At 43.2% G+C, this 23,413-nt stretch overlaps 2 protein-coding genes across 3 annotated transcripts; both read right to left on the bottom strand.

Moving 5' to 3' along the window:
• Nucleotides 1-4,303: 4,303 nt before the first annotated feature.
• On the bottom strand, nt 4,304-7,863 carry LOC139424607 (keratin, type I cytoskeletal 13-like). The gene is made up of 7 exons (XM_071176613.1): nt 7,264-7,863; nt 6,634-6,716; nt 6,154-6,310; nt 5,773-5,934; nt 5,514-5,639; nt 5,074-5,294; nt 4,304-4,849 (listed from the first exon to the last, which is right to left on the bottom strand). Exons 1-7 carry the CDS (start codon nt 7,804-7,806, stop codon nt 4,705-4,707), a joined length of 1,437 nt encoding a protein of 478 aa, XP_071032714.1. The 5' UTR covers nt 7,807-7,863; the 3' UTR covers nt 4,304-4,704.
• Nucleotides 7,864-14,816: 6,953 nt separating this feature from the next.
• LOC139424608 (keratin, type I cytoskeletal 13-like) lies at nt 14,817-19,810 on the bottom strand. Of its 2 annotated transcripts, XM_071176615.1 has the most exons (8): nt 19,488-19,809; nt 19,192-19,445; nt 18,560-18,642; nt 16,701-16,857; nt 16,324-16,485; nt 16,065-16,190; nt 15,625-15,845; nt 14,817-15,400 (listed from the first exon to the last, which is right to left on the bottom strand). In XM_071176615.1, exons 1-8 carry the CDS (start codon nt 19,729-19,731, stop codon nt 15,256-15,258), a joined length of 1,392 nt encoding a protein of 463 aa, XP_071032716.1. In that variant the 5' UTR covers nt 19,732-19,809; the 3' UTR covers nt 14,817-15,255. The 2 variants fall into 2 exon arrangements, with proteins under 2 accessions (XP_071032716.1, XP_071032715.1); XM_071176614.1 differs by having other exon boundaries at nt 19,192-19,810.
• Nucleotides 19,811-23,413: the final 3,603 nt, after the last annotated feature.

Genomic DNA, 23,413 nt, shown 5'->3' with positions numbered 1-23,413 from the left:
TTCAGTGGGGAGAACAAGTATTTGATACACTGCCGACTTTGCAGGTTTTCCTACTTACAAAGCATGTAGAGGTCTGTAATTTTTTTATCAAAGGTACACTTCAACTGTGAGAGACAGAATCTAAAACAAAAATCCAGAAAATCACATTGTACGATTTTTAAGCAATTAATTTGCATTTTATTGCATGACATAAGTATTTGATACATCAGAAAAGCAGAACTTAATATTTGGTACAGAAACCTTTGTTTGCAATTACAGAGATCATACATTTCCTGTAGTTCTTGATCAGGTTTGCCCACACTGCAGCCGGGATTTTGGCCCACTCCTCCATACAGACCTTCTCCAGATCCTTCAGGTTTCGGGGCTGTCGCTGGGCAATACGGACTTTCAGCTCCCTCTAAAGATGTTATATTGGGTTCAGGTCTGGAGACTGGCTAGGCCACTCCAGGACCTTGAGATGCTTCTTACGGAGCCACTCCTTAGTTGTCCTGGCTGTGTGTTTCGGGTCTTTGTCATGCTGGAAGACCAAGCCACGACCCATCTTCAATGCTCTTACTGAGGGAAGGAGGTTGTTGGCCAAGATCTCGCGATACATGGCCCCATCCATCCTCCCCTCAATACGGTGCAGTCGTCCTGTCCCCTTTGCAGAAAAGCATCCCCAAAGAATGATGTTTCCACCTGCATGCTTCATGGTTGGGATGGTGTTCTTGGGGTTGTACTCATCCTTCTTCTTCCTCCAAACACGGCGAGTGGAGTTTAGACCAAAAAGCTTTATTTTTGTCTCATCAGACCACATGACCTTCCCCCATTCCTCCTCTGGATTATCCAGATGGTCATTGGCAAACTTCAGACGGTCTTAGACATGTGCTGGCTTGAGCAGGGGGACCTTGCGTGCGCTGCAGGATTTTAATCCATGACGGCGTAGTGTGTTACTAATGGTTTTCTTTGAGACTGTGGTCCCAGCTCTCTTCAGGTCATTGACCAGGTCCTGCCGTGTAGTTCTGGGCTGATCCCTCACCTTCCTCATGATCATTGATGCCCCACGAGGTGAGATCTTGCATGGAGCCCCAGACCGAGGGTGATTGACCGTCATCTTGAACTTCTTCCATTTTCTAATAATTGCGCCAACAGTTGTTGCCTTCTCACCAAGCTGCTTACCTATTGTCCTGTAGCCCATCCCAGCCTTGTGCAGGTCTACAATTCTATCCCTGAAGTCCTTACACAGCTCTCTGGTCTTGGCCATTGTGGAGAGGTTGGAGTCTGTTTGATTGAGTGTGTGGACAGGTGTCTTTTATACAGGTAACGAGTTCAAACAGGTGCAGTTAATACAGGTAATGAGTGGAGAACAGGAGGGCTTCTTAAAGAAAAACTAACAGGTCTGATCAAATACTTATGTCATGCAATAAAATGCAAATTGTTTACTTAAAAATCATACAATGTGATTTTCTGGATTTTTGATTCCGTCTCTCACAGTTGAAGTGTACCTATGATAAAAATTACAGACCTCTACATGCTTTGTAAGTAGGAAAACCTGCAAAATCGGCAGTGTATCAAATACTTGTTCTCCCCACTGTATCTTTTTGTCACGCTCCAGAGGTTACCATTTTCCTCTAATATTTTACCTGGGCATTGCTCCATTATATATTTTGATCCTGAATACACAACACAGGGTGAAACCCTTTGTATTTTCAAGCTTTGTGATGGCAGCATCATGTTATGGGTATGCTTGTCACCGGCAGGAACTGGGGAATTTGTCAGGATCAAAAATAAATATGAAAGGAGCGAAGCCCAGGTTAAACTTTTTATTTCACATATATTAATTACACATATATTAATGCCAAAGACATGCCAGAATGACTTTCCAAGTGGAGTTGAGTATTCCTGAGTGCTCCAGCCTCAGCCCAAAAACAATAGATAAATGTTGCCCTAAGACTTGTCTAAAGTTTGTAAAAACTTAAATGTACCTCCTCACCTTAGCCTCACCATTCAATTATTCATAACATATTTCCTGGTTGTTTGTGGCTGAATTACAACCCAGTCACAGAGATCCGAGCCAAGCACGACAGCACGTAGAGCCACTGACAGTCACTAGATTCACCCAGAACTCAACCCCTATCCATTGGCATTATGTAACTGGACACACAATGTCCCCAATGTAGGAACAAACAGACCCCCTTCGTATGAACAAATATGTCTAAAAGAAGACATGCTAAAGCAGTCATTTCTAGACCACAATCTAGTTGAAATGGATTCCAATCCTAAGTGCTGTCGCATGTGTCTTAATACATTTGTGAAATTATGGGCTTTTCTGAGAAATGCAGAAAATCAGAAGGGTGCAGTCAGTCAGTGAGTTTGCATTGGCGTGTTCACACAAACAAGGTGCCAGGCCAATGCAATCAAATTAGATATAATAAATTCATCTGAATCACTATATCATCTATCATACACTACATGGCCGAAGTATGTGGACACCCCTTCAAATTAGGGGATTTGGCTATTTCAGCCACACCCGTTGCTGACATGTGTATAAAATCAAGCACACAGCTATGCAATCTCCATCAACAAACAATTCAGTAGATTGGCCTTACTGAAGAGCTCAGTGACTTTCAATGTGGCACCACCATAGGATGCCACCTTTCCAACAAGTCAGTTTGTCAAATTTCTGCTGGTGCTGCCCCGGACAACTGTAAGTGCTGTTATTATGAAGTGGAAATGTCTAGGAGCAACAACGGCTCAGCCGCGAAGTGGTAGGCCACACAAGCTCACAGAACGGGACCACAGAGTGCTGAAGTGCATAGAAATTGTCTGTCCTCGATTGCAACACCCACTACTGAGTTCCAAACTGCCTCTGGAAGCAAGGTCAGCACATACACAGTTAGCCGGGAGCTTTAGGAAATATGTTTCCATGGCTGAGCAGCCGCACAAAAGCCTAAGACCCCCATGAGCATTGCCAAGCTTCTAAAAGAGTGGTGTAAAGCTCGCCGCCATTGGACTCTGGAGCAGTGGAAACGTGTTCTCTGGAGTGATGAATCACAGGCCTAATCACCAAATATCCATGCCCGACCTCACTAATGCTCTTGTGGCAGAATGGAACCAAGTAAATGCAGCAATGTTCCAACATCTAGTGGAAAGCCTTCCCAGAAGAGTGTAGGCTGTTATAGTAGCAAAGGGTGGACCAACTCCATATTAATGCCCATGATTTTGGAATGAGGTGTTTGACGAGCAAGTGTCCAAGTACTTTTGGCCATGTAGTGTATATGTGGTCTGCATCTTGATTTATGGCTGTCCACCACTGTGAGTAGAGCACTATACTTTCCAAGCCTTTGTATGAGTTTTCCACATCTCCTAAGTCTCTCACAGTCATGTCTGTCAACGCGAACTGACCATCCTCTAACTCCAATGCCTACTGATGCTGTGTAACAGTGGAGGCTCCTCAGAAGAGGAATAGGAGGACCCACCCTACTCAGTGATTTTCAGAACAATAATACATAATTCAAAATTCTAAAGATATGCTTTTTATGTAAAACTATACTAAATATACTCACATCACCAAATACCTGATGACCTAAAACACACTTTCGCAAAGAAGGCCTAAAGTAGTCTCAACAGGACACTCTAGGGTAGCACACTGGTGTAGCCGGAGGACAGCTATTTTCCGTCCTTGTCTGGCTATATTGACTTCAGTATATAAAATAGGAGGCTCATGCAACTCAGCTACCTCCATAGACCTACATGGTGGTTATGATGGAGAACACATAGAACCTCGATGTGGATGTGGAAGAGATCAAGTAATAATTTGTCAACAGAACCATCAATAAAGATTACGTGGTTGAATGAGAATGGACTGTGTGGTTTCACTTGTTTCAGAGATATTAACGCTTTGTCATAGACTGACTATATGAATATGTGAGTACGGATGTCATAGCAGATAGCTAATTTAAAATGTATTGTTTTCAAATCTAAATATTTCCACTAAAACATGGTGTACAGCTCTACAGTTGACTCCACAAACACCCTCCATACAATATAAACTCTGAAAAGAGGTAGAAATGCATGTGTAGAATTTTGCTCACATTTTTCTACTATCAATATTTCCATTTGTTTTGCCTAGTATTAAACTCAGTACAAGTGAATGTCATAAATTACACTATTCAAGACACTATTCTAGATCATAATGACACATATACTTTCTCAAGACCATAGATTTGGCCTCATGTGCAAAAGATAACAGCCAAAATAAAAGTCAGATGTTTGGGAGCACGCCAGATCAGATAAATCAAGTTGAAAGACACAGAAGACAGAATGATGGTGTCAGCAAATCAGAGCATCTTTATTAGATTCACAATGGGTTCTGTTGGAGGTTTTAACCATAGAAATATAATTACCAGAAAATAAATCCCCATTCAAGTTAATGATCCATGATGGGTGTCTGAGGGGCATTAGCCATTCTAGAAAGAATAGGAGGATGGTATGCACATCTTAAACTAGAGTTAACCGGAGCTGGCCTCAACAAATAACAATGTTATTTATTTGACAAAAACTTTTTATAAGTTGAAACATTGTATTTTATGTTGCATGAATAAAGCACTGGGGAACAGCAATATTCTATGTGCTGGCCTCTCATTTCATATACCCATTCAAGTAATTATATTTCTATGGGGTTAACCCGTTGTTTGCTGCAGTGCTCGCTGCATGTGTGGGACCTTATGTGGTGTGTTTGGTTCCACTTGAGGAAACGACCTTGCCGTCCACCATTTCCTCTGTGACGATCACCACCTTGCCTTTGGTGGAGGACCTGGGGCCGGAGCTGGAGGAGCTGTGGACAGATTTTGAGGAGCTGAGGCCGAGGCTGTGAGGAAGGGAAACCCATGGTTAGCATAGTTAGCATCTATGATGATAATAAGTATCTATTAAAGGTCAAACACCGGTAGATTCATGTCAAAAGTAACAATGGTTCATATTAAGGTCAACTTCAAAAGAACATTGTTTATCAAGTCAAATGTTGAAGGAAACATTCATTCATTTTCACTTGTTTCAAGGACCCTTGTCACCCCTCTTCCCATCCTGCCTTACCCGCTAGCCTCTCCGTCCAGCAGCCTCCTGTACTCAGCGATCTCCATCTCCAGGCGTGTCTTGATGTCCAGCAGCATCTTGTACTCCTGGCCCTGGCGTTCCATGTCGCTGCGGAGAGACACTAGCTGTTCCTCCAGACTGGTCACTTGGTTCTGGAGGCGTCCCAGCTGCATGGAGTAACGGCCCTCCGTCTCCGCCAGCGTGTTCTCCAGGGAGCCTTTCTATTGGCCGGGAAGGATAGAGATGATGGGTCAAAAACTGTGGGAGTTGGTTGGGGTTTTGAAATGTTTAAAGTCATACTGAAAAAGTTAGCTCTAGTAATTGAATGTGTAGGCAGGTAGGGGTTAGCTATAGTAATGGAGTGGTGCCTGGCTATAACAACTTGTGTTAGAGACCCCTAAACTGTGGTCCTTGGTCAGATGTTTGTAATTACGTCTCACCATGCTGAGCTGGGACTGCAGTTCGATTTCCAAGCCCTGCAGTGTGCGACGGATCTCTGAGATCTCTGACTTGGAGGTCTGGAGAACCTCTGTGCTGGATGCCACCTCCTTGTTCAACGTCTCTGTCTGTAAATCAGTGGTCAATCATCACAGGAACAAGCCAACATTTCAGCTCATGATATAATGTGACAACATTACCAACTAAAGGTGAAGGAACATCTACACCATGAACATAGTTTAGTGGTTCTAGAGGTTCTACCTTGGTCTGGAACCAGGACTCCAGGTCGCGCTGGTTCTTGGCACTAACGGACTCGTACTGCTCACGGATCTCAGCCATGACTCTGGACAGGTCCTGCTGTGGTGCTGCGTCCACCTCCACGTTGATCTGTCCAGTCATCTGTGACCTCATGGCCAGCAGCTCCTGTGGAGAAACACATAGGGGTGAGTGACTAACCTCTGCTGATGGTAACAACTTGAGCTGCCCTCTGTCTTCATTATACATTTGAACACCATTGCTTGATACAGACGTGCTTGAAAGCCAGCAGTGGTGGTCTAGTGGAGACCCATAGCAGGTTGACATGGTCAATAGATGTAATACATTAAGGGACTGTATGGATATGTTCCATCAGCCCACACCCACCTCCTCATGGTTCTTCTTGAGATAGATGAGCTCCTCCTTCAGCCCCTCGATCTGCATCTCCAGGTCAGATCTGGCCATGGTCATCTCGTCCAGCATCCTCTTCATCCCGGCGATGTCCGCCTCCACTGACTGACGCATGGCCAGCTCGTTCTCATACCTTAGATATAGAGAGAGCTTAGGTCAAAGAACTGCCTGAATGTGTTTCTCTGTGGGAATAGCAAGGGGGTTATAGATTCTAGTATTCCATTTAGTTTTGGGAAAATAACAGAAAGTAACACAAGGCTTCTGATATGTCTGTTGGGAGGGTGTAGTTATTGTGGAGGTGAAGGGTAATGTCATTTAGCTTCCTTTTTTATAGATTCAACACAAAATTCTGTAAAAAGCAGTATGAGGATTTTTACAGATTTGGGGTTATTCCATTTGGTATATGGAATGCACCAGCAGTGTACTGTATCTGTGGATGGTGTTTGATATACTTACTTGGTTCTGAAGTCGTCTGCAGCGAGCTTTGCATTGTCAATGTTCAGATAGATGCTCCCATTCAAGCAAGTGGCAGCCTGGATCTGAGAGTTGGAGGATGGCAAAACATTTCAGGATGGGGCATGCATGGAATTTCACCCTAATGCAGTACACACAAACTATGATACCACACTGTAATCATTGAGTTCTGAGTTTCAGCTGCACTGTAAATGATAGCCCATAGAAGCATTACAGGGAACCTTTTGTCTTTGTGAACATTGTAAAGCGTGACACGAAGAAACAAATTGCACCGTTTGCAATCGCCTAGGGGCTCTTAACAGACAGGAAGGATTGGTTTCAATGGTCTGCTATATTTTCAATGTTTCAGCTGCAAATATGCATACTGTCTTTGCATCTATCTTTGGTGCAATATCTTGGTTGAATCAATTATAACAAATGTGTATCATTTAGCATTTAGCAAATCATATTCATGTCACGCTTAGTAACTTGGAAAACAAGCTGATGACATGTGTAACATGTATCTGTACTCTCTAACAAAGCATGACATTGTCACTCTGCAGACATTATCATGTTTTGACATGCTGAGATTATTATTTAGTGCTTTTGCTATCAAGGAGACATGTCACGTACCTTGTCCTGCAGGTCGGCAATAGTAGCGTGGAAGCGAGAGTAATCGCGAGCGCTGGGGGACGTCTTGCTCTCCATGAACTGACGGATCTTCAGCTCCAGCTCGGCGTTGGCCGCCTCCAGAGAGCGCACCTTCTCCAAGTAGTTGGACAGACGGTCGTTCAGGTTCTGCATTGTGGCCTTCTCGTTGGCCGACACATGGAGGTCGGCTCCACCACCACCACCCCCTCCCATGCCGAAACCATAACCGCCACCTCCGCCGCCACCCCCTCCCATTCCGAAACCATAACCGCCACCACCACCTCCTCCGCCGGAACCAAACGAGGAGCTAGAGATGCGCACCCCAGAGCCTCCTGCACCTCCATACACACTGCCGGCCCTCATGGCAGTGACGCGGCCTCCTCCACCACCACCACCACCCATCGAGGAGAAGCGTGAGGAGCCCATACCCATTCCACCTCCACCTCCAGACCTCATGGACATGGTGCCACCTCCACCTCCACCACCGCTGCTGCTGTAGGACATGCTAGATCTGGAGAAGGACATGGCTGCTGAGAAGGAGTCTGCCTGCCTGGGATGAAGAGGAGATAGAATGTGGTGCACGGCCCAGCCACTGTTCCCTTTATATGCTGCACAGGGCTTAAGGTGGGAGGGAGGTTGGGAGGAGGACACCGGTGGGGGATGCAGAAGGAAGGAGTAGAGAAGGGAGGAATACAGGGAGGTATTACCTCATGTAGGGCAGGGCAGGGCAGGGCAGGGCTCCTCCACCCACTTTGACACCCTGCGGGCAGATGCTAGCATGCAGAAGGAGATGGAAGAGGATAGATAGATATGTACTTGGTGTGAATATTGAAAATATACCATTGTCGTGCAACTCCACCCTCCCCCATCTCACTCTATAGATGGTGTCTGCCTGCACAAACATATAAAATTGCAAACAACCATAAACAGATGGATTTCCTCTCCCATAATAGGGTCTGGTTGAAATCATAGACAAACCTGCTTCTATTATCCCCAGGTAGGTCAGTCAGTCAGTCAACACACACAGTTTAACTTTGACAGGTGAGCTTTGCCATGACACACAGAATGGCTATTTACCTGAACCTGTTATGTTACTAAGACAACAAGTTGCAAAGAAACTTCACGGTACAAGATGATCTTTCGCTTGACACCCAGACAACATTCTCCCCGAACAGACCTGTCTTTGTCTCACACACTGATATCTTGCAAGAACATCTCCTGTCCTTTTCAGTGAACGCAACAGTCCATTGTTCCTTGGTAGTTTTTCGGATTTTATGCACAGGGTCAGGTACCATTGTTTTAAGTTTCACTCTACTTTATGCATGTTCAATCTATTGTAAGAGTCTGTAGATAAAAGTACCACTTTATAGCCCCTATGGGATGAGTCATTACTCCGGGCATCGTACCCCAGGAAAACTCACCTCAAATGGGATTATAGTGCTGTTCTTTTCCCTTAACACCTTGGCAGGGAACTTGGCATCTGCAGAGTGCAAGAACAAGCTGTCACTTGTTTGTATATTGCCATATCACCAGAGCATTTCCTGCAGATTTTTCTTTATTATGCTCCAGAGGTTACCATTTGAGTCTCACATTTAGTATGTGAAAAGGTTTCTTTGTATTTGGTTAAAGCCAAAGAGCATTGCATCATTTATGTCCACATGTTAATCATTTGTGGTAAAGTGGATTATAGTGGCATTGGTGGAATATGTAATAAAAATGTCATATTTAACCTTTGTAGGTAAATTGTCACCATAGCTAACATATTATTAACATGTATGTTGCAGTGACATCATACTGGGCACACCACGTCATTTCAACATGGACAATTGGGGGATTTTTGGTTGAGATGTTGATCAATAAGAATTTAACCTACATTCACCCATTCAAAAAGACATCCAAAAGTTTGTTGAATTCCCAATGTGTTATCACTATGCTTTCAACCATCCAAAAACACAACCAAATTCCAACGGAACTCCAATGGAATTTGGTTGTCACCTAAATGAATTATAACTGCACTTTCAACCATTTAGCACAAAGTTCAAATGAGAAAACGATGACAGATATAGTGTTTTTCTGTACAACGGTATGTGTTATCATTGTGCTTCATCTAATGAATAGTACAACCAAACGAGCTGAATTGCAGTTGAGATTTCATTAAAAGTACATTGTGCAAGCAGGGGTGGACTAGGACCAGAAATTTGGCCCTGACATTTCTGTTTTAAAGCTAAGTTCCTACAATTTTACTTAGTTTAACATGACATATAATGTTGGGTGTGCAATGTCATGATAATAATTATGAAAAAAATCTAGTCCAACCCATATTTGATGTTATTCTTCCTACCAAATGTGTTGTAATATTGTAAACTGAGCAATTATAATTTCTTATTCAGAACACCTGTGACTATCAAAATAGCAAAATGCATTATGGTTTTTGTGCAGTTTTCAGTAAGTGAATAGCTCAATTGACGGCGACAGATTTCCCATTTAAAGCAAAGTCCAAAATATAGGCTATATAGAAAGAATTATGGTCAAATTGAAAAATCATTCAACAAAATGAAGATTTTTATCATCCTAATCGAGGTGTAGATTACATCTCACATTCAGAGTTGGCTCTAAGCGTGATTTGGTTGGGGGGCCCCCCATCAAGCAGGCAAAACGTTTAGTGGCCCCCTTCTTGACAGTGGAGAGAAACATTTTCTGCAGTTATACACATTTAGCCATGAGGTAAACAGAAAAATACAAATTTTCACAGTTGGTCAGGGGGCCCCAAATGATGGCTTACGTCGCTTATGCCTGGAGCTGGCCCTGCTCATATTCCAGCTGTTGAACTTGTAAACAAGGCTGCATGGGATTTCTAGTACTGGGACTCCCTGTAGCCAAATTCAATGTCTGCTTTAGGTATAATGCCAAGAGCTGCTTTGGCTTTGACAGAGCAAACGCAGTTCCACCTCTGGCAGCGCGAAAACAACTGCTATGGATCTTTTACTCATTTTAAGGTTGAACTGTTACAAAGGTTTGTAAGAGCCTTCACTTTAGGCTATTGTATTAAAAAAATAATATTGAATTGTGCTTGGACGTCTACACAAAATAGCAAAATTTGAAGGAAATGTATCTACTGCTTATGTCAAGAAACCAGCTCATCGCCAGTAACAAGAAGGGTGCCAACGCAGAGAACAAGGAATAACAAAAACATTTATTAACTAAAGTAAACTATAAACAAGTAACAATGGTGTGTCCATGGTGTGTCCAATTTCGCTGACGACCCTACAAGCTCCGCCCACCGACATCCAATTATGGAAATCAAGAGGAAAGAGAAAGAATTCGGCAGACAGAGTGGGAGGGTCGTCACACTGAGCTAGTTTCATTTGTGCCACCGGCTCAGTCCTATAGATTAATGGTTGAGATGGAGAAGTAAATCCAACATACTTATTATCGACAAGTTATTAGGCTATTTACTGTAATGCAAAAAGTGATACTGAACTATGTTTGGTCAGTGCAACCAAATATCAACATTTGAAGGAGAGCTGATCCAAATGGCTTAGTCTTATTATTTTGGTTGAGATGGAGATTATTAAGTTGTCCACAAACGGGAATTAAAAGCTTGAAACCCTAGGCCTATATGTATTATCAGTTTTTGTCCTGGGATCGGTGTCCCTTCCACAGGTTGACTTGTAGTAGGGTGTGGCCATAGAGATTTATTGTTTGGGTGTGGATAGGTGATGAAGGATGGAGGGCCAGACAACAGAAGCACTCTGTCTCTGTTTATACAGTGCAATGAAAAGAACAGATCAAATTTTAATTAAACAACTCCTTATGCTTTGTGCCAATGTACTGTCTGTACTGTCTGTAGCCCTGGGATAACATTTCAGGCATAGATATGTACACCCACATGATCATATTATTCTACCATTATCACAGAGTAGCATATGTTCCACTGTGAAAAACATTGTCTGTTTCACCCAGCACTATATTTTGTAACTTGGTCATGATCATACAAAAATATTTTATCGTAATGTCTAATTGGCGTTAAAACTTTTTCAGGATCGGTGTCCCGTCCACAAAATTGTTGAGCTAACATAGGCTAATGCGATTAGCATAAGGTTGTAAGTAAACAGATTTCCCAGGACATAGACATATCTGATATTGGCAGAAAGCTTAAATTCTTGTTAATCTAACTGCACTGTCCAATTTACATTAGCTATTACAGTGAAAGAATACCGTGCTATTGATTGAGGAGAGGGCACAATTTTTAACATGAAAAGTTATTAATAATCAAATTATGCATATTTGGGCAGTCTTTTGAACAGAAATGCAATGGTTCATTGGATCAGTCAAAAACATTGCAAATGCACTGTTGCCATCTAGTCGCCAAAAGCTAAATTGCGCCTGGGCTGGAATAATACATTATGGACTTTGTCTTGCATTTCATTTTAATGTGTTGAGGGTTGGATCCTTATTAAGAAGTTAAGAAAAATAAGTAAAAAGTGAAAATAAAAAATAAAATGAACATGTACAAGTAGGTAGTGTTAAAGTGACCATGCAAAGATTATAAACAGAGAGTAGCTGCAGCATAAAAGAGAGGTCTGGGTAGCCATTTGATTAGCTGTTCAGGAGTGTTATGGCTTGCAGGTAAAAGCTGTTAACATGCTTTTGGACCTAGAATTGGCACTCTGGTAGCGCTTGCCGTGCTATAGCAGAGAGAACACTATAACTAGGGTTGCTGGATTCTGACATAGACTGGCATAGACTTCCTGGATGGCAGGAAGCTTGGCCCCAGTGATGTACTGGGCCGTACGCACTACCCTCTGTAGTGCCTTGAGGTCTGAGGCAAAGCAGTTGCCATAGCAGGCAGTGATGCAACCAGTCGGGATGCTCTCGATGGTGCAGCTGTAGAACCTCTTGAGGATCTAAGGACCCATGCCGAATCTGTTCAGTCTCCTGAGGAGGAATAGGTTTTGCCGTGCCCTCTTCACGACTGTCTTAGTGTGTTTGGACCATGATAGTTTGTTGGTGATGTGGACACCAAGGAACTTGAAGCTCTCAACCTGCTCCACTACAGCTCCGTTGATGAGAATCACATAAAGAATTTGCGATAGTAACATTTTTAAATCGTATTTGTTATTCAAATTAAAAGCCCAATGAATACTCGCCTTTGTGTAATGGTTTAAATACCACCGCTTAAGGGACATTTATTTTGAAGGCACATATCAATAACAACTGCACGAGGACAGACAACAACTGACAGGCTGACACACACTTCACAGTTGTAAATAGTACTTACCGCATGGCACCGACAGAGATAGTTGCCTCGCTTCGAGTTCTTAGGAAACTATGCAGTATTTTGTTTATTTATGTATTATTTCTTACATTGTTACCCCAGGAAATCGTAAGTCTTATTACATACAGCCGGGAAGAACTATTGGATATAAGAGCAACGTCAACTTACTAACATTACGACCAGGAATACGACTTCCCGAAACGGATCCTCTGTTCGGTCCACCACCCAGGACAATAGAGCTAATTCCAGTAGGCAATCCAAAACATTGACTTTGCGGAAGGGGCAGACGAAGCGGTCACCTGGCGAGGCTCCGTAGACGTGCACATCACACACAGCTCCAGAGTACACTACTAACCAATGTCCAGTCTCTTGACAACAAGGTAGATGAAATTCGAGGGTTGTCTTCCAGAGAGACATCAGAGATTGTAACATTCTCTGTTTCACGGAAACATGGCTCTCTTGGGATATGTTGTTGGAATCGGTTCAGCCACCAGGCTTCTCCATGCATAGCGCCGACCGAGATAAACACCTCTTTTGGAAACGGAAGGGTGGAGGTGTGTGCTTTATGATTAACGCCTCATGGTGTAATCATAGCAACATACAGGAACTCAAGTCCTTCAGCTCACCCGGTCTAGAATTCCCTACAATCAAGTGCCGGCCATTTTACCTACCAAGAGAATTCTCATCAGTTAAAATCACAGCTGTGTACGTTCCCCCTCAAACAGACACCAAGATGGCCATCAAGGAACTTCACTGGACTATATGCAAACTGGAATCCTCATCACATCAAATTCATCAGAAATACAGTGTTGACATTATTAATGTTGTAAATGACAAGTGTAGCTGGAAATGGCAGATTTTTTAATGGAATATCTACATCGGCGTACAGAGGCTCATTATCAGCAACCATCACTCCTGTGTTCCAATGGCACGTTGTGTTAGCTAATCCAAGTTTATCATTTTTTACAGGCTAATTGATCATTAGTGAACCCTTTTGCAATTATGTTAGCTCAATTTTATGTTATTTAATGGACAAAAAAAATACTTTTCTTTCAAAAACAAGGACATTTCTAAGTGACCCCAAACTTTTCAACAGTAGTGTATGTGACCAGACATTTTCAGTGACAAAATACAACAAGTCAAGGCACAGATCATCTCTTGCTGACTCTCACCTCTCAGCAAACCTACGCATAGCGACGTCAGAAACTATACCTGACTTCACTGCTCTAGTCAATGCCCATCAGAGACTTCACTCCTCACACTGATTGAGTAGTTTAAAGGTAATGTTGAGCTCTCTTTCTTTTGTTCTTGTGCATACCCTTTAACAAGAGTTCTGTCCGTGGTGCTGAATGCACAGTGTACTTTTTCTTCACTGTAGTTCATTGCATGTTTAATAATGGAAATACCTACCAATAGGAGAACATGGTTGTGGTTTATTTCTGTGCATGTTAAAAAAAAGTAAAATAAGTAGCTTATCTGGACGTGATTTACAGTAGATATATCTGTCAACACAATCATACACATGATGTATAATCCTGTAATATGATTCTGGCCCGCAAAGGCAAAAATATATTCTAATGTGGCCCTCCATGGAAGAATTTGCCCAGACCTGGTTTAGCCGGAGTTATTTATTATTAGGACCTGACTCCTGACCCCCTTACATAGACCTACATGGTAGTTATGACAGAGACAACCCAGAATGTCAAGTAATCATTTGTCAAGACAACCATCAATAAAGATTATGTGGTTGAATGAGAATGGACTGTGTGGTTTTACTTGTTTCAGAGATATTAATGCTTTATCATAGACAGACTATAAGAATGTCTGAGTATGGATGTCATAGCAGATGCAATTTGTGTTCTCATTTCAAACAAATTGTTTTCATCATTGTTTTCATCTTTCAACCAAAACATGGTGTACAGCTCTACAGCTTACTCCACAAACACCCCCATGCAGTACATAACTCTGAACCTAATGCTTAACATTTTTGGAGTTTGATTAATAGAGATTGAATTGTATAATTTTGCTGACACCTTGAATCCAAATTTCGACTGTCAGCGTTCATACATTTACTGCCAAGTATTAAACTCAGTACAAGTGATTGTCATTATTACACTATTCAAGATCATAATGACACATGTACTTTCTCAAGACCATAGATTTGGCCTCGTGCAAAAGATAACAACCTATGTGATTGTCAGATGTTTGGGAGCACGCCAGATCAGATAAATCAAGTTGAAAGACACAGAAGACAGAATGATTGTGTCAGCAAGTCAGAGCATCTTTATTACATTGACAATGGGGTTCTGTTATTGGCGTTCCATCCAGATGTAGTAGAATGTGCTGTTCTGGAGGTGTTAACCATAGAAATAGAATTACCAGAAAATAAATCCCCATTCAAGTCAATGATCCATGATGGGTGTCTGAGGGGCTTTAGCCATTCTAGAAAGAATAGGAGGATAGTATGCACATCTTAAACTAGAGTTAACCGGAGCTGGCCTCAACAAATAATGTTTTTTATCTGTCAAATACTTTTTATAAATTGAAACGTTGTATTTTAAGATGCATGAATAAAACACTGGTGGAACAGCAATATTCTATGTGCTGGCCTCTCATTTCATATACCCATACAAGTAATTATATTTCTATGGGGTTAACCCGTCGCTTGCTACAGTGCTCGCTGCGTGTGTGGGACCTTATGTGGTGTGTTTGGTTCCACTTGAGGAAACAACCTTGCCGTCCACCATTTCCTCTGTGACGATCACCACCTTGCCTTTGGTGGAGGACCTGGGGCCGGAGCTGGAGGAGCTGTGGACAGATTTTGAGGAGCTGAGGCCGAGGCTGTGAGGAAGGGAAACCCATGGTTAGCATAGTTAGCATCTATGATCATAATAAGTATCTATTAAAGGTCAAACACCAGTAGATTCATGTCAAAAGTAACAATGGCTCATATTAAGGTCAACTTCAAAAGAACATTGTTTATAAAGTTAAATGTTGAAGGAAACATTCATTAATTTTCACTTGTTTCAAGGACCCTTGTCACCCCTCTTCCCATCCTGCCTTACCCGCTAGCCTCTCCGTCCAGCAGCCTCCTGTACTCAGCGATCTCCATCTCCAGGCGTGTCTTAATGTCCAGCAGCATCTTGTACTCCTGGCCTTGGCGTTCCATGTCGCTGCGGAGAGACACTAGCTGTTCCTCCAGACTGGTCACTTGGTTCTGGAGGCGTCCCAGCTGCATGGAGTAACGGCCCTCCGTCTCCGCCAGCGTGTTCTCCAGGGAGCCTTTCTATTGGCCGGGAAGGATAGAGATGATGGGTCAAAAACTGTGGGAGTTGGTTGGGGTTTTGAAATGTTTAAAGTCATACTGAAAAAGTTAGCTCTAGAAATTGAATGTGTAGGCAGGTAGAGGTTAGCTATAGTAATGGAGTGGTGCCTGGCTATAACAACTTGTGTTAGAGACCCCTAAACTGTGGTCCTTGGTCAGATGTTTGTAATTACGTCTCACCATGCTGAGCTGGGACTGCAGTTCGATTTCCAAGCCCTGCAGTGTGCGACGGATCTCTGAGATCTCTGACTTGGAGGTCTGGAGAACCTCTGTGCTGGATGCCACCTCCTTGTTCAACGTCTCTGTCTGTAAATCAATGGTCAATCATCACAGGAACAAACCAACATTTCAGCTCATGATAGAATGTGACAACGTTACCAACTAGAAGTGAAGGAACATCTACACCATGAACACAGTTTAGTGGTTCTAGAGGTTCTACCTTGGTCTGGAACCAGGACTCCAGATCGCGCTGGTTCTTGGCACTAACGGACTCGTACTGCTCACGGATCTCAGCCATGACTCTGGACAGGTCCTCCTGTGGTGCTGCGTCCACCTCCACGTTGATCTGTCCAGTCATCTGTGTCCTCATGGCCAGCAGCTCCTGTGGAGAAACACATAGGGGTGAGTGACTAACCTCTGCTGATGGTAACAACTTGAGCTGCCCTCTGTCTTCATTATACATTTGAACACCATTGCTTGATACAGACGTGCTTGAAAGCCAGCAGTGGTGGTCTAGTGGAGACCCATAGCAGGTTGACATGGTCAATAGAATACATTAAGGGACTGTATGGATATGTCCCATCAGCCCACACCCACCTCCTCATGGTTCTTCTTGAGATAGATGAGCTCCTCCTTTAGCCCCTCGATCTGCATCTCCAGGTCAGATCTGGCCATGGTCATCTCGTCCAGCATCCTCTTCATCCCGGCGATATCCGCCTCCACTGACTGACGCATGGCCAGCTCGTTCTCATACCTGAGAGACAGAGAGAGCTTAGGTCAAAGAATTGCCGGAATGTGTTCCTCTGTGGGAATAGCAGGGGGGTTATAGATTCTAGTATTCCATTTAGTTTGGGAAAATAACAGAAAGTAACACCAGGCTTCTGATATGTCTGTTGGGAGGGTGTAGTTATTGTGGACGTGCAGTGGTGGGCCGTCAGGGCCAGCAAGGCCTTCTCTGCTGGCCTAAACATCATCAGAATATATATATATTTTTAAATATATTTTCCCACAAATATGTATTAAATTATTCCCCAGAGTAAGAGTTACACTCTTCATTTCATAGCTTTCCTCTTGGTTGCACTGCTTCCAGCCCCAGGTTGAGATTTGGAGGGCTGGTCTTTATGTTAGATCTTTTATCCAATCATATTCAGCCATCATGTGTTGCCAGGGGTCTAAAATCTGCCCTCAGGCCTTCAGAATCAACAGTGCGGGCGCTTGTAGCTTAAAGTGAAATGAAATGAAAATTTAGTGTCAACCAATCAGCTTTAGAGTTGGCTATTGTACGCCTGCTGGCTGGCTCCAGTGTTACACAGGAGCCAGCTAGCAGGCGTAGTGCGTGCACGTCTTTTGATTGGATTACCAATATTGAGAGGCAGGTCCTATGGGCAGGTCTATGCAGAACCTCAGAACTAGGAAACTGAATTTGATAAACAAATTAATTCGCGTACTACTAAGCTGTTTTTCAACCCACCATGGCGGAAGGAGGAGAAGATATCGATTTGGTCGAGGATACAATTATAACGCCATTCTCAAGACAAACTTTTCAAGAAAAGTTAGACATTGTAAGGAGAGGTCGCCCGACGCCGACGCTACAAAGCCTGTCACAGGCGGGAAAGGGGTTCGTTCACCACTTTCAAAGTTCCAACTATGAGCGCGATCAATGGCTCACAGGCTCCGAGAAGCACTGCAAACTGTACTGCTGGGAATGCCTATTATTTGCAAGTGATCGATTTGGTGTTTGAAGCCACACTGGCTTTGCAAACTTGAGTTGTCTAACCAAGGTAGCAACGAGACACCAAAGTACGGCTGGCCACTTACAAGCAATGGTGCTTTTGAAAACTTTTGGGGACACCCTAGTGGATCTACAGCTCAACGAACAAGCGCGCAGGGCAACGGAGCTGCACAATGAAAAGGTGAAGAAAAATAGGGAAATATTGAAAAGACTCGTTGAGTGTGTCATGTTTTTGGGTAAACAGGAACTGTATTTTTGGGGGGAAACTTAAAGCTCAAAGTTTGTGGATCAGAAATGGATAGAGGAAGAATATTAATATAACTCTGTTGCACTCGACTATGTTCTTGCCTATTAGTTGAACTGTACTGTATTGTACTCTTCCCCAGCAATTCTCTGAAGAAAAATGTCAATTTCAAGGGAACGCAACGCCTGGTTATACTGTGTTTCTGTCTAAATGTATAGTGTCTAGAGCCATGGCATCATAATGATGGTAATAAGAGGTGGATTAATTCGGGTGGGACTCACTGAAGGCCCAGGCCCCAGGCCCACGGCACGACACTGTGGAGGTGAAGGGTAATGGCCAGTGGCTTCCATTTTTATAGATTCAACACAAAATTAAATAAAAAGCAGTATGAGGGTTTTTACAGATTTGGGCTTATTCCATTTGGTATATGGAACGCACCAGCAGTGTACTGTATCTGTGGATGGTGTTTGATATACTTACTTGGTTCTGAAGTCGTCTGCAGCGAGCTTTGCATTGTCGATGTTCAGATAGATGCTCCCATTCAAGCAAGTGGCAGCCTGGATCTGAGAGGTGGAGGATGGCAAAACATTTCAGGATGGGGCATGCATGGAATTTCACACTAATGCAGTACACACAAACTGTGATACCACACTGTAATCATTGAGATCTGAGTTTCAGCTGCACTGTAAATGATAGCCCATAGAAGCATTACAGGGAACCTTTTGTCTTTGTGAACATTGTAAAGCGTGACACGAAGAAACAAATTGCACCGATTGCAATCGCCTAGGGGCTCTTAACAGACAGGAAGGATTGGCTTCAATGGTCTGCTATATTTTCAATGTTTCAGCTGCGAATATGCATTCTGCCTTTGCATCTATCTTTGGTGCAATATCTTGGTTGAATCAATTATAACAAATGTGTATCATTTAGCATTTAGCAAATCATATTCATGTCACGCTTAGTAACTTGGAAAACAAGCTGATGACATGTGTAACATGTATCTGTACTCTCTAACAAAGCATGACATTGTCACTCTGCAGACATTACCATGTTTTGACATGCTGTGATGTCATTATTGAGTGCTCTTACCATCTAGGACACATGTCACGTACCTTGTCCTGCAGGTCGGCGATAGTAGCGTGGAAGCGAGAGTAGTCGCGAGCGCTGGGGGACGTCTTGCTCTCCATGAACTGACGGATCTTCAGCTCCAGCTCGGCGTTGGCCGCCTCCAGAGAGCGCACCTTCTCCAAGTAGTTGGACAGGCGGTCATTCAGGTTCTGCATTGTGGCCTTCTCGTTGGCCGACACATGGAGGTCGGCTCCACCGCCACCACCACCCCCTCCCATGCCGAAACCATAACCGCCACCTCCGCCGCCACCCCCTCCCATTCCGAAACCATAACCGCCACCACCACCTCCTCCGCCGGAACCAAACGAGGAGCTAGAGATGCGCACCCCAGAGCCTCCTGCACCTCCATACACACTGCCGGCCCTCATGGCAGTGACGCGGCCTCCTCCACCACCACCACCACCCATCGAGGAGAAGCGTGAGGAGCCCATACCCATTCCACCTCCACCTCCAGACCTCATGGACATGGTGCCACCTCCACCACCGCTGCTGCTGTAGGACATGCTAGATCTGGAGAAGGACATGGCTGCTGAGAAGGAGTCTGCCTGCCTGGGATGAAGAGGAGAGAGAATGTGGTGCACGGCCCAGCCACTGTTCCCTTTATATGCTGCACAGGGCTTAAGGTGGGAGGGAGGTTGGGAGGAGGACACCGGTGGGGGATGCAGAAGGAAGGAGTAGAGAAGGGAGGAATACAGGTAGGGCAGGGCAGGGCAGGGCTCCTCCACCCACTTTGACACCCTGCGGGCAGATGCTAGCATGCAGAAGGAGATGGAAGAGGATAGATAGATATAGATAGATAGATAGATATGTACTTTGAATATGTACTTTGAAAATATACCATTGTCGTGCAACTCCACCCTCCCCCATCTCACTCTATAGATGGTGTCTGCCTGCACAAACATATAAAATTGCACACAACCATAAACAGATGGATTTCCTCTCCCATAATAGCGTCTGGTTGAAAGCATAGACAAACCTGCTTCTGTTATCCCCAGGTAGGTCAGTCAGTCAGTCAACACACACAGTTTAACTTTGACAGGTGAGCTTTGCCATGACACACAGAATGGCTATTTACCTGAACCTGTTATGTTACTAAGACAACAAGTTGCAAAGAAACTTCACGGTACAAGATGATCTTTCGCTTGACACCCAGACAACATTCTCCCCGAACAGACCTGTCTTTGTCTCACACACTGGTATCTCGCAAGAACATCTCCTGTCCTTTTCAGTGAACGCAACAGTCCATTGTTCCTTGGTAGTTTTTCGGATTTTATGCACAGGCTCAGGTACCATTGTTTTAAGTTTCACTCAACTTTATGCATGTTCAATCTATTGTAAGAGTCTGTAGATAAAAGTACCACTTTATAGCCCCTATGGGATGAGTCATTACTCCGGGCATCGTACCCCAGGAAAACTCACCTCAGATGGGATTATAGTGCTGTTCTTTTCCCTTAACACCTTGGCAGGGAACTTGGCATCTGCAGAGTGCAAGAACAAGCTGTCGCTTGTTTGTATATTGCCATATCACCAGAGCATTTCCTGCAGATTTTTCTTTATTATGCTCCAGAGGTTACCATTTGAGTCTCACATTTAGTATGTGAAAAGGTTTCTTTGTATTTGGTTGAAGCCAAAGAGCATTGCATCATTTATGTCCACATGTTAATCATTTGTGGTAAAGTGGATTATAGTGGCATTGGTGGAATATGTAATAAAAATGTCATATTTAACCTTTGTAGGTAAATTGTCACCATAGCTAACATACCATTAACATGTATGTTGCAGTGACATCATACTGGGCACACCACGTCATTTCAACATGGACAATTGGGGGATTTTTGGTTGAGATGTTGATCAATAAGAATTTAACCTACATTCACCCATTCAAAAAGACATCCAAAAGTTTGTTGAATTCCCAATGTGTTATCACTATGCTTTCAACCATCCAAAAACACAACCAAATTCCAACGGAACTCCAATGGAATTTGGTTGTCACCTAAACGAATTATAACTGCACTTTCAACCATTTAGCACAAAGTTCAAATGAGAAAACGATGACAGATATAGTGTTTTTCTGTACAACGGTATGTGTTATCATTGTGCTTCATCTAATGAATAGTACAACCAAATGAGCTGAATTGCAGTTGAGATTTCATTAAAAGTACATTGTGCAAGCAGGGGTGGACTAGGACCAGAAATTTGGCCCTGACATTTCTGTTTTAAAGCTAAGTTCCTACAATTTTACTTAGTTTAACATGACATATAATGTTGGGTGTGCAATGTCATGATAATAATTATGAAAAAAATCTAGTCCAAGCCATATTTGATGTTATTCTTCCTACCAAATGTGTTGTAATATTGTAAAATGAGCAATTTATAGTTTCTTATTCAGAACATCAATATAGCCAAATGCATTATGGTTTTTGTGCAGTTTTCAATAAGTGAATAGCTCAATTGACGACGACAGATTTCCCATTTAAAGCAAAGTCCAAAATATAGGCTATATAGAAAGAATTAGGCTCAAATTGAAAAATCATTCAACAAAATGAAGATTTTTATCATCCTAATCGAGGTGTAGATTACATCTCACATTCAGAGTTGGCTCTAAGCGTGATTTGGTTGGGGGGCCCCCCATCAAGCGGGCAAAACGTTTAGTGGCCCCCTTCTTGACAGTGGAGAGAAACATTTTCTGCAGTTATACACATTTAGCCATGAGGTGAACAGGAAAATACACATTTTCACAGTTGGTCAGGGGGCCCCAAATGATGGCTTACGTCGCTTATGCCTGGAGCTGGCCCTGCTCATATTCCAGCTGTTGAACTTGTAAACAAGGCTGCATTTGATTTATATTACTGGGACTCCCTGTAGCCAAATTCAATGTCTGCTTTAGGTATGATGCCAAGAGCTGCTTTGGCTTTGACAGAGCAGTTCCACCTCTGGCAGCGCGAAAACAACTGCTATGGATGTTTTACTCATTTTAAGGTTGAACTGTTACAAAGGTTTGTAAGAGCCTTCACTTTAGGCTATTGTATTACAAAAATTATATTGAATTGTGTTGGGTTGTCTACACAAAATAGCTAAATTTGAAGGAAATGTATCTACTGCTTATGTCAAGAAACCAGCTCATCGCCAGTAACAAGAAGGGTGCCAACGCAGAGAACAAGGAATAACAAAAACATTTATTAACTAAAGTAAACTATAAACAAGTAACAATGGTGTGTGTGTAGTCAGTAGTGTAAGTGAGTGGTTGCAGGCATAGATGATTAGTGTTGAGATTTGCCAAAACTAACAAAACAAAATGGCACAAACAAAAATCAACAGTCTCTGTGTGGAAAGAGTTTTCCCACGATTTACAGGGAAAAGTTAGCTAAAGTAAACTATAAACAAGTAACAATGGTGTGTGTAGTCAGTAATGTAAGTGAGTGGTTGCATGCATAGATTGTGATAGTCAAATCAAGTCTATTTATATAGCCCTTCTTACATCAGCTGATATCTCAAAGTGCTGTACAGAAGCCCAGCCTAAAACCCCAAACAGAAGGCAATGCAGGTGTAGAAGCACGGTTGCTAGGAAAAACTCCCTAGAAAGGCCAAAACCTAGGAAGAAACCTCGAGAGGAACCAGGCTATGAGGGGTTGCCAGTACTCTTCTGGCTGTGCCTGGTGGAGATTACAACAGAACATGGCCAAGATGTTCAAATATTCATAAATGACCAGCATGGTCAAATAATAATCACAGTTGTCGAGGGTGCAAGTCAGCACCTCAGGAGTAAATTTCAGTTGACTTTTCATAGCCGATCATTAAGAGTATCTCTACCGCTCCTGCTGTCTCTAGAGAGTTGAAAACAGCAGGTCTGGGACAGATAGCACGTCCGGTGAACAAGTCAGTGTTCCATAGCCGCAGGCAGAACAGTTGAAACTGGAGCAGCAGCATGGCCAGGTGGACTGGGGACAGCAAGGAGTCATCATGCCATGTAGTCCTGAGGCATGGTCCTAGGGCTCAGGTCCTCCGAGAGAGAGAAAGAAAGAGAGAAAGAGAGAATTAGAGGGCATACTTAAATTCACACAGGACACCAGATAAGACATGAGAAGTACTCCAGATATAACAGACTGACCCTAGCCCCCCGACACAAACTACTGCAGCATAAATACTGGAGGCTGAGACAGGAAGGGTCAGGAGACACTGTGGCCCCATCCGATGATACCCCCGGAC

This window comes from Oncorhynchus clarkii, chromosome 13, assembly GCF_045791955.1.
Source record: "Oncorhynchus clarkii lewisi isolate Uvic-CL-2024 chromosome 13, UVic_Ocla_1.0, whole genome shotgun sequence".
NCBI classification, from domain to species: domain Eukaryota; kingdom Metazoa; phylum Chordata; class Actinopteri; order Salmoniformes; family Salmonidae; genus Oncorhynchus; species Oncorhynchus clarkii.
This window is presented reverse-complemented; position numbering and strand designations above follow the sequence as displayed.